Source organism: Equus quagga, chromosome 5 (genome assembly GCF_021613505.1).
Source record: "Equus quagga isolate Etosha38 chromosome 5, UCLA_HA_Equagga_1.0, whole genome shotgun sequence".
Taxonomy (NCBI): domain Eukaryota; kingdom Metazoa; phylum Chordata; class Mammalia; order Perissodactyla; family Equidae; genus Equus; species Equus quagga.
Window position 1 is genome coordinate 38,830,353 of NC_060271.1, and position 12,044 is coordinate 38,842,396.

A 12,044-nucleotide genomic window follows, 5' to 3' on the forward strand; every position below is an offset into this window, starting at 1 on the left:
TCAACTCAGGTTATTTAAGCAACTTAGAAAGTTTGAGAAGTCAATGTAACAAATTTAACTATTGCCCTATGTTTTTATCTGTCACTAATAACAGTTCCTGACATAGGGAGAACACAGAAGCCAGCAGTAAAATCACCTCAGATGTAGGAGGGGGTCTCACCCCATCACCGGGGAAGGCAAGGCGCTGAGCCATGCGGCTGCCCTGCCCTGAGTCACCGCCGTGCCCGAGAGAACCCGAGCGCTGCCCCCTGCTCCTTGGGAATCGGGCCTGATTCCTACCCTGAGCCTGGAGACGGGAGGGGCGGGGGCACAGCAGGCATTCTCAAAGGAATATGGGGTGGTGGTGGGTTTCATTTAACCCAGGAGGGAAGTTTTTTAATTAAAACAGAATAAAAGCAAGCATGAATAACAGTGGCATTCTCAGGTGCTTTAACTACGCTGAGGCCACAACCAGCAAACAAGACTGCAAAATGGTTTCAATGAACTCAGTGATTCATCTTAACACAAGGAGCGATCTATGGCTGGAAATACGACAAGTGACACTGAGATATCACCCAAGATATGAAGGAAGTTTGAGAGAATTTCATTTTTTCAAAATAGGGTACTTCTGAGAGCTTTTCACGGTTTCAAATTCAATTCACAACTGGCCCTATTAAAGAAAGGGCAGCACTCTGCACGTCCTAGGTCTGAAACAGGAGCTGGGTGCTCACCTCCACGACGGCCAAGGCAGTGACCCTTCTTCATGCCTCCAACTTAAGCCACAGCTATAGCCTTTAAACGCTTATGTCAAAATTATATAGGAAAAAGAAAAAAACGCCCTTGGGCAAGTATATTGTTTACTTCCAACCGTCTCCCCCCCAACTCTCTTGAGCTCTGAATTCCTCCGGCCCTGAAGACACACTTACCTGAAGTCCTTCAGCTCCTGCTTGCCACTGCTGTCCTCCCTCCTGTTTTCACTCGGGTCGGCAGCAGCTGCCAGCTGGAGACTTCGGGTGACTGGCCCCCCACTCCGTTCCCTAGATTTGACATTGAGCCGGTCTGTTCTTTTCTTATTGGCCAAAGCAGATTTGCTTTTTAAGACAGCTTTGCTCTTCTGTACCCTCACGTGCAGGCTCCGGGATGTCTTGTTCGAGAGCTGAGCAGAATGATTCTTGGCCACGGCTTTGGGTTTTTTCCCCTCTACATGAGTTATTTTGGCCATTCTTATCGGGCTTGAGTTCCTTAAAGAGGAGCTTGGTTTTTTGGACTTCACCGAAGCTGCAAATTTGACATTCTGCTTGGACCTGAAGGACGAGGAGGGCAGTGGGGCTTGTGCGGGGCCCGAGCTGCGGGCTCTGGTCTTGCCCAGAGGAGCCTGCGTGCTCTGCATTTTAATCTCTGCATCCGCTGTCCGTCTGCGGTGGCTGCCGCTGCCACTGTTTTTGTCACTACTTGCAGGTGACGAGTGCCCGCCTTTCTTGGATGAATGAGAAACTTTTTTTTTGGAAGGAGAAAGAGGTTTTTTGGGGCAGCTGAAGGCGGCGTGTTTATTCAGGCTCCCGATGTACGTGAACTCTCTATTACAGTACGGGCAGATGTGCGACGACGACTCGGAAGTGTTTTTGAAGTCGGCCTTCTGCTTTGCAGATTTGTTTTTTTGAAGGATTGCTTTCTGGACAAGCTGATTTTTCTTCTTCAATGCACTTAATTTGAGCTTATTCGATGACATTTTGCTGAGTTCCACACTGAAGTTCAGTCTTTTGGGCTGTCCCATTCGTCTGAAGGCATTTTTCCCAGAGCTATCTAAAACCACCACACCATTTTTGGGTTGCACAGTTTGTTTCAATGGTACTGGATTTTTCTTAGGGGTATACCTCTTCTTGTCACTAGCAGAAGCACATGCCAGGATATGTTTGTGTAACTCGGGCATGTTGTCAACACCTTTTCCACACTTTGTGCAGCGAATGGCAGTAGTGAAAGTCTGCGGGATATTGTGTGTAGTGAAATTTGTGGCCGTCACACCAATACCCATGGGGTTTCGGTGATGGTACTGAAATGGAGGTGGTTTAAAGCTTGGGTAATGTTGATTGAGACCCAATCGAACATCTGGATCTTTCGTCTTTATTCCAGAAGCCATTATTTTTATGGTTGTGTACAGCTCCTCAGAGGAATCATTTAACTCCTCCTCTTCTTTAGACGTTTCTAAAGGATCTTCTGGCAAACTCTGCATATGCTCTATATGGGCCTTGCTGGGATCTGTAAAGTTCTGGGGCCTCAGGGTGCCACTTTCAAACTCATGGTGCGTGCACACTTTATCTGGGTGGAGATCTCGCTGGTGCTGCTGCAAATTGCACAAAAAAGCAAATTCTTTTTTACACACTGAACACACAAAAATATTCCCAACTCCATGAAGCAAAAAGCGATGTTCTGACAAATCAGTTTTAGCCTTAAAAAGCTGCACACAAAATTCACATTTGAAGGGCCATTCTTCAGCATGAATAGATAAATGTTTGGTTAGATCTTTAATAGAAAGAAAAGGTGATTCACAGACATTGCAGACAAAGCTTTTGTTGAATGTTTCCTGAACAATATCCTGTTCAGCTGCAGACTGGGGTTCTTCCCTGGGTTTCAGATCTTCATTTTCTAATTCCTCCTGTTTGAAAGATATCATGGGGAGAGAAGCTTCCAGATTATCCCCGGAGGAAACAACAGATGACACTGCTGAGAGAGGGGGTGGCGAAGGGGAAGAGGAAGAAGATGAAGAAGAGAATGAAGATGAAGAAGAGGAGGAAGAAGATGAGGAAAGTGTTGGAGGCCCAGGTGAAGCAGCAGACATGAGCGGCTCCACAGAAGGAATGGGAGATGGCGAGGGGGACACCGTAGGCGAAAGAAGTGGAAGTGGGGACTGTGCAGCAGCATTCGAGAGTGGAGAGGGACATGGAGGAGGAGACGTGCCAGAAGACGGAGCTGGAAGAGGTACGGTAGGAAGGAGTGGAGGGGGTGGGGTGGCGACAGTTAACACTGGAGGACAGGGCGGAGGGGAAGAGGGATTTGTTGGGATCAAGAGAGGAGGCAGCTGCCCGGAAGAAAGGGAAGATGTTTGCAGGGCAGGTGATGAAGGAGAAACATCCGGTGGGGACCCGACAGCAGGGGCAGATAAACCAGAGTCAGGACCCAGGTCAGGATCTGGCTGGGGATCTAGGGATTTGCAAGGACTCGGGCTCCTGGTCACATCTGCAGTATTTTCTACAGGTAAATCGATGCCATTGTATTCATTGAGAAGAACCTTCTGTAGCATGCAGGTGGTTGGTTTCTTTTTCTTTACAGCACTGCAGGCTGCCTGGACCAGATGACTTTCTTTGAATTCCTTGCCTTCAGAGTCACTACATGGCTTTTTATGCACACTGAGATCTAATACAGATTCCCACTGGAGCGGAGTCTTGCCTGCACCCTCAGCCTTCTGTTTTACACCACTAGATAAATCCAGTGGCTGCTGGTTGCACACATTGCTGAAAGTAGAACTGGCTGCCCACTCTGTAGATCCCTTATAGTCATCAAAGCATGGCGGGCTCACGTTCTCTCTCTCCTCTCTCCCAGACAAACTCCATGCTGGTGAGTTGCTATGACTTTCTAATTTGGGTTTTTTCGAACTTAGAACTCCATCAGACCACACTGCTTTACCATCGCTCGGCTTTCCAAAGTCTCGAAGGGCAGGACTGTGTTGTGGAGAACTGGGAGGAGAGCTGGTCCGCCGCTTAAACCTACTCGAGAGTGCAGGCAGCATGGAAGCAGGAGCGGACACACAAACAGGACCTAACTTAGGTATTTCGGCTGCTGAAATCCCTGCAGGAGGAGTTAGTTTATCCTGGGTTTGAAGAAGCTGTTTGAGCTTCGATGACAAATACACACTTTTCTCTTTGTGGAAAGATACGGCCTCTGGAGTCGCTATGCTAAGAGGCAGACTTAGGGAACACGAGGGTGCTACAGGGTCAGACTCGGCTTCAGCCTTAATTTTGGGTAGCACAGGAGGACTAGAAGTTCTCCGTTTCTTGGCCTCACTGTTTGTGCTGCTGGAAGGCTCTTTAGGAAGCTCATCTGCTATGGGGACCTGTGTGGTCTTTATATTTTGAGTGATTTCCACCGTAACTGGAGTAAGCAGACAATTTATACCATACAAGTCTGCCGAATTGGACTCCATCTCAATCACATCACAGTTACTCGTGCTGCTGCTGGTCTGAATTTTACCATCAATATAGTAATTTAAGTTTTCAGAAATATTGCTAGAAATATCCATGATGTACACGTCATCTGCCTCCCCTTCCTCCTCTGGTTCTGTGCTTGGTACGTAGACATTCTGAGCGGGTGGGGCCTGCTCCGCTGGAGGCTGTGGCTCTTCGAGGAGGCCTCCTTTCCGCCGCACCCCTTTGGGAATCAGATGACGTTCATGAACTCTGCGCTGATGTCGTCTCATATTAGTATGAGTTCCAAAAACCTTTTTACAATATTTGCACGGATGAAGCTCTTTGACTTCTCCATTCTCTTCTACAACAGAAGAATTTACTGTTTCTTGGGAAGCTTTCTCTGAATTCAAGATCAGACAGTCTTGCCCAAGACTGGGAGGACTTGAGTCCTCTTTTGGAGTAGCACTGTCTCCAGACACTTTGCCATCAGCGGGGTCTCCTGATGGCTGGAGTGTGAGGCTGGGTTTTCGCTTTAACCCTGCCTCATGGCGACGCTCATGTCTCCTCCTGTTAATCTGTGTGCCAAATGCTTTCCCACAGTACTTGCATTTGAAAGCGTGATTGACTGTCGATATGTGGATATGCATGTGACGTTCAAGCCCCTGTTTGGTTGTAAACTTCCTTTCACAATGCTGACAGGGAAACATAAATGCTTCAAATACATCACCATTGGCTTCTTCTTTAGTTTTGGGAATTTTGATAACAGATGTTACCTCTGGAGAGTCTTCAAGAGCTTCTTTTGAAGTATTTTTTGGTTCTTCTAATAAATCTTCTAGCTTCTCATCACACTGTATTTCTGGCTCTTTCACAGAACTTTCATTTGGCGTGTCGGCTTCTTCTTCCCCCTCTTCTTCCAATTCTTCATCTTCATCTTCTTCCTCCTCCTCCTCTTCCTCCAGATCATTCACCTCACAATTTGTGGCCTCCAGCTCCTCATCTGGTTCTGTCCGTGGCTCGCAGGCAGGGGCAGGGACATCTAGTTCTGGAAGAGCATCCTGGTTAGCCACCTCCTGAAGAACAGCCGTCTGCTCAGCCGCTGAGGCTGAAGGCTTCTCGTCCTCTTCTTTGGGACCTAGAAAACAGAGAAGCAGAAGCACAGAAGTGAGGGCAAAAACTAGCCACTTCGTGATCAATTCTTGTCATTTACGTTATTTCTCTTATCACCTAAAATGCGGAAGGGAGATTCTGTTAACAATAAATAGCTCTACTTTCTCGTTTATCACGTTGTACTGGATAAGAATCCACCTCACTCATTCATTCAACAAGTACTTACAGAGCACCTTCCATGTAGCAGGCCATGCCGGGCATGCGGATAAACACATGAACAAAGAAGGCCCACGTGGAGCCGAGATTCCTGTCTGTGTTTAGTCACAGAAATATACATACATTTTCATTCACAGAAACTGTAGTGCTTAAAATTGTACTGGAGTAGCTGACAATGAATTTCAGGAGATTAAATGTGAACTCCAATTTCTCATGATTCTAAACTGAAACAAGGAAATTGCTAAATATATTACCAGGTTAGAGTCTTAGTAGTCTGTCTTGAATGAAATGATTCTCTCCGTTCTGACCAAAACTATCTATTTAGAAGCTAAAATATTTTCCAGAATCTGTGATCAGAATTTTTTTTAAGTAAAAGAAACTTCAGCGATATCTCTCCCAAGCCTGATCAAATTATTGAGAATTCAGGAGTACCTCAAGAAGGAAACAGAAATCGGAAGTCACACCTGAGTCTCCACGCCTGGGAGAAACCCAGCCTAGCCCAACCTGAGGTGGATGGTAGACAGTTGGTCAGGGAAGGACTCAATAGAAAGGTGACAGCTGAGCAGAGACCTAAAGAAAATGAGTCATGCAAATATCTAGGGGAGGGAGGGAAGCCCTCTGGACAGAGGCCACATCAGATGTACAAGCTGTGAGTCAAGAACATGCCAGCTATGTTCAAGGAACAGCAAGGAGGGTGGAAAGGCTGGAGGGCGCTGGAGGGCCAGCAGGGAAGAGAGCAGGAGATGAGATCAGAGGTAACCAGAGGTCAGCTCATGCAGGACCTGGAGGCTGCTGGCGTTCAGACTGAGTGAAACAGGGAGCTACCAGAAAGTTCTAACAGAGAAATATGGTATGAGACTTATATTCAAGAGAAATCACTCCAGCTGCTACGTGGGAGACAGAAAAAACTAGGTGGACAGCATGGGGGCAGAGAGACAAGAGAGGAGCCTACTACTCCTGCAGAAGCAGGGTGGGTGGGGAGACTAGGGTGGCATGGCAGGTGGCAGAAAATGGTCAGACTCTGGATACACTTTGAAGATGAAGCTGACAAGAAGTGCTTGTTGACTGGCTGTGGTGAGAGAAAGGAGTCAGGAGAATTCCATGGCAAGTGCAACAATCCTGTAGAATAAAACTACAGAAGACTGAGGGAAAAGCAGTTTTATTCTGTGCACGTGTGCATGTTGGGGGGAATCAGAGTTTACCTTGGATGTGCTGAAGTCTGAGCTACCCAAGCGATATCAAAGTAAAGATATTAAGTAGTCAGTCATACGTGACTTGAGTTCATCAAAGAAGCTGAGCCTAGAAATGCACAAGTCCTCAGACTAGGAACGGTATTTGAAGCCTGGGACTGGGTGAGGTCACACGGAGAGTGAGTGTGGAGGGAAGACTGTCCCTCAGGTGACTCCAGTGCTCAGAGGTTGGAGAAATGGCCAGTGAGGTGTCTGGAAAGACAAGAGAGTGCCCGCCCTTCGATTAAGGACAAAGTTTCAAGGAGGGAGCGATCTGCTGTACAGAACCGCTGAGGGGTTGGGTAAGAGGAGAAATGAACATCTCGTTTACCAAGATGGAGGTACAGAGATCACGACAACAACAGTTTTAGTGGAGTAGTGGGGACAAAAGCCTTGTGGAGCTCCTAAGAGAATGGAAGGAGGAGTGCGACACAGGAAGACTTATAAGCAACCCTTTCAAGTTTAGTGATAAAGGAAAGCACAGAAGTGGGGCAGTGGCGGGGAGGAAACAGGGACAGCAGGGAGCCCTAAGAGAGGAGCTGCTACAGCGCACTTAGGGCTGATGGGGATGGTTCAGGATGCTGCTTTCTCACTGCACCACCTGAGTCTCTGCTGACTAGGCCCCTCTTACTGTTCACACTTCAAGAGTTAAGAAAGGCTCTGTAGGTGCTGGGAAAACTGGACAGCCACATGTAAAAGATTGAAAATTGACCATTCTTTTTCACCAATCACAAAAATAAACTCAAAATGGACCAAGGACCTAAAGATTAGGCCTGAAACAATAAGTCTTCTAGAAGAGAATATAGGGAGTACACTCTTTGACATCAGTTTGAAAAGAATCTTTTCGGACACCACAACTCCTCAGATGAGGGAAACAATAGAAAGAATAAACAAATGGGACTTCATCAGACTAAAGAGCTTCTTCAAGGCAAGGGAAAACAGGATTGAAACAAAAAAAACAGCCCACTAATTGGGAAAAAATATTTACAAGCTACTTATCCGACAAAGGATTAATCTCCATAATATATAAAGAACTCACACAGCTCAACAACAAAAAAACAAACAACCCGATCCAAAAATGGGCAGAGGACATGAACAGACATTTCTCCAAAGAAGATATAAGGATGGCCAATAGACACATGAAAAGATGCTCATCATCACTAATCATCAGGGAAATGCAAATCAAAACTACACTAAGATATCACCTTACACCTGTTAGAATGGCAAAAATAACCAAAACAAAAAGTGACAAATGTTGGAGAGGTTGTGGAGAAAAAGAAACCCTCATACACTGTTGGTGGGAATGCAAACTGGTGCAGCCACTATGGAAAACAGTATGGAGATTTCTCAAAAAGTTAAAAATAGAAATACCTTATGACCAAGCCATCCCACTACTGGGTATCTATCCTAAGAACCTGAAATCAGCAATCCCAAGAATCCCATGCACCCCTATGTTCACTGCAGCATTATTCACAATAGCCAAGACGTGGAACCAACCTAAGTGCCCAGCAACTGATGACTGGATAAAGAAGATATGGTATATATACACAATGGAATACTACTCAGCCATAAAAAAGGACAAAATCGTCCCATTCGCATCAACATGGATGGACCTTGAGGGTATTATGTTAAGCGAAATAAGCCAGACAGAGAAAGACGAACTCTATATGACTCCACTCATAGGTGGAAGTTAACATATAGACAAAGAGATCTGATCAGTGGTTACCAGGGAAAAGGGGGGTGGGGGTGGGGGGAGGGCACAAAGGGTGAAGTGGTGTACCCACAACATGACTAACAATAATGTACAACTGAAATCTCACAAGGTTGTAATCTATCATAATCTTAATTTAAAAAATTAATTAATTAATTAATTAAAAAAAAATGAAAGGCTCTGTAGGAGCCTGTAGGGGGAGGCAGAGCTACCCTCACTTCTCCAGGCTGTTAATCAGCTCTTCCCCCACTCACTGGACCAATATTTACCACATGCTGGTACTGGTGAACAAGACTGTCAAGATCCTTATCTTTAAAGAACTTCACTTTAACAGCAGCTACACACAAGCAAGCAGGCAGCAACTCTATAATAAACTAATGGTCATAATCGTGGAAGTACACGCTCCTATGGAGGCACAGAGCAAGAAAATCTAGGTCTTGGTTAATTACGGCAGGCTTCTGAGAAAAGTACTGAGCAGGCTGAACCTGAAGGTCAAGGCTAGAAGAGGAAAAGGAAGCAGGAGGAAGCAAAACATGTAGCACGTGGTAAATGAGTTCGGACTGAACTGGGGCAATGGGGATCCACTGAGGTACTTTAAAGCAGGAGAATGCCATCGCGGAGATGTGGCTGCAGTGTGGATTAAGGGACTGGGAGGAAGACATCAGCAGAAGCAGAAGACCCACACCGATGCAGTGGTAACAGAAGGAAGATGATGGCCGCCGACACTAGGAGATGGAAAGAAGCAGTAGAGGCAGAAGAAAGTGGCCAGACTGTCCCGAGAGACAAGGTCTGTTCACAGACCCGGGGACTGCCTGGATACGGGGAAGACAGAGGGTTACAAAGGCCAACGGTTCCAGCCTCTGCAAACTCAAGGTATCAATACGAGCTCGATTACTCAGGCCCGGCCCTCCTGCTGTTTCCTAGGAATATCAGTCTGATGGTACCCATCTGCTACTACATTTACCAGCACTGAGGTTTCTGCCTCTAAATAGGAACTAGCCTTCTCACCCCCTAGACAAATTTCATCAATCCCATGAGTCTTGCACACACTGGGAAAGCAGTCACTTGATGGTGGTAATGTATTTCAAATGTGGAGCTAACTCCCTTTCCAAATACACTTCCAACAAAGACTCGGCATGCTGCTAAAAAAGTCAAACTGAGACAACAGAAAATGAAAATCATATCTCTAAGGCTCAGAAATCTCTTCACAGAGTTCATTTTTGGCCAAAATCTGTGGCTTCTTTTAATGGAAAAAAAAAATTCTTTCCCTGTGATTGGTAAACAATTCCAGATTTAAAACTGTCCAAAGTAATATGAACCAAAACATGCACAGCTCTATTAACTAGTAAGGCTCATACCAAAGTGTGTCCACATACTCAGTGAGGTCTGCTGAGTTTTAAACATAAAGGAAGGTTTGGAGAACATGAGGAAGAGTCTAGACTGTTGGCTCCGTAGGAAAATCGCTTGCTGAGGACAATACAGGATGTTCAGGAGAGGCCGACAACTACACCATCCAGAACCCACCACACTCTGACCAGCTGTTCCACAGCAGGTAAACATTACATACCTCTTTTCATGGGACCTGATGTTATCAGGGAAAAAATAACTGTCTTGAATTACTGAAAGGGAGAGGGGGCTGTTCGATTTTCTTTTTTAATTCTGCTAGCAAATGTAGTGATGTATTTGTATTTTGGTTGTTGTCCAAACAAATGTCTGTCTTAGCAAATCTGCTATCAGTAGGCAGAACTTAGTTTTACAAGGCTCTGGGAAATAAATGTGTAAAATGCTACAGGAAATTACAATCCTTTATGAACGTCATTACCCCAAAAAGTGCTAATAAAATGGTTTAAAAGGCATCCAAAATATTTTGTTGGGTTTTTTTCTCTACAAGCAATTCTTAAGAGTCACAAGCCTACACTTTGAAATTGGCCTATTAGGTCACTAGGAATAAGTCTTGAGCAAGCTCTAGTCTGCATAAATTGGCCACGTAACAAATTAAGACACACCTCCCTCACTTCTAGGATCAACAGTCTTAATATGGTGGCTCAACGCAACGAGCACAGAGCAACCTGCCTTTCTGACTAACTTTCAATCCATGCCTCTCTGTATATTCTTACGTGACTGGAGGGCCTGGAATGTGAAGCCTCACATGGTTCCATGCAAAAGAACATTTTGTGGGAAGAAACACAAAGAGATAAAATAGGCATTTAAATTCTAACAAAAGACAGACACATTTTTATTCTGATATATAAAATCAAAGGTGTTTGAGATTTTAAGTAAAATTTTAACTGAAATGCAAAACATACATAAAGTGTATAAATCACAAGTATATGGTAAGATAAGATGCTTACAAAGTAAAGACAATGAGGGACCCAGCACGGCTCAGTGAGGAACAGTACCAGCACCCCAGCAGCCTCTTGAGCCCCGCCAGTCTGACTTCTAGCACCACAGATTTGTTTTGAACTTTACAAATTATTTATAAATGCAATCACATAGTAGGTTTCATTTTATTTTAACCAGGGAATAAGTTCATTTTTAACAGGGAAGGCCTTTTATAACTTTTTTGAAGGGAAGGGGGAGGTGGAAGGCTCAGTTCACCATGTGACACGCAGGTGGCCTTTTTGCTGTTTAACCCTTTACAGTTCCCGCATGATTCTCAGGCCATTCCGAGGAGATACAAAGTTCAAGGAACTGGCGATACATACCCGGATCAGACAGGTCCGAGACCCCTGCTTACCTTCCGCAGGATCTCTCATGTTGGCAGAGGTGGAACCTGGCTCACTTGTCTTCACCTGTATGTCTTCAGTTTTGTTTGCTTTGCTTTTATTTTCTTGGGATTTTTTCTTCCCTGAAACACAATATTATTTATTTGTTTGTTTGCTTATGCATTCATTCACTCACTCACTCGCTATTATCCTGTATTCTTGAAGGAGACAATTACTAATGCAATCACAGCAAACGGTATATTTCTAGGCAATTATCACTTCAGATTCCTAAAGAAAGGAATGAATGATGAATATGAATTCTTTTAAGTCATGTCAGAGGGGAAGAAAAAGAAACCCATAAATACTGTACTTTTCAAAATCTTGGGCAATAGTTCCCTCTTAGCTATAATGTATTACATAGTAAATAATATATTCTAGAAAAGTTAACAATATTGATGTCAGAGGAAAATTAGATCATAGCACTGAGTTTCAACACCACACAAATAATAGTGACTGTCAGAAGTCTGGTTATTCATAAGAAGTATATTAGAGAAAAACAATAAGGTATAAGTTGGGGCCCTTTTCGTTAAGATAAGATTACCCATAACTGTCAAGGTGAAACAGCAGAAGCAGAGACTCTGCTGAACTGCAAGGGACAGACACGCACAGTGACTCCAACAGCCAATGCAGTCATGAATAATTCACAGCCAGCGGCGTGGCACTGGGAGGGTCCTGAGGGACTTGACTCCAGGTCCAGGATAATTCAATATTTCATTAACGATTCAGAGAATGGAATTCAGGAAACACTAACTGCATTCCAAGTGATACCACAGTTCAGAAGATAAGATTAAAATGCAACACATTTCTGACAAGCTGGAACAATGAACTCAAGTCAGCAGATATTCAATAAGGATAA

The 12,044-nt window shown here is 44.7% G+C and overlaps 1 protein-coding gene across 9 annotated transcripts in view; it reads right to left on the minus strand.

The window, feature by feature from the left end:
* The window catches only part of PRDM2 (PR/SET domain 2), a 117,242-nt gene that overhangs the window by 36,712 nt on the left and 68,486 nt on the right, over positions 1 to 12,044 (minus strand). For all 9 annotated transcript variants that reach the window (XM_046661959.1, XM_046661961.1, XM_046661957.1 and 6 more), the window contains 2 exons: positions 11,161 to 11,271; positions 906 to 5,292 (listed from right to left, as the gene is read on the minus strand). In XM_046661959.1, coding sequence (XP_046517915.1) covers positions 906 to 5,292; positions 11,161 to 11,271 — 4,498 coding nt within the window. The remainder of the gene's footprint in view (positions 1 to 905; positions 5,293 to 11,160; positions 11,272 to 12,044) is intronic.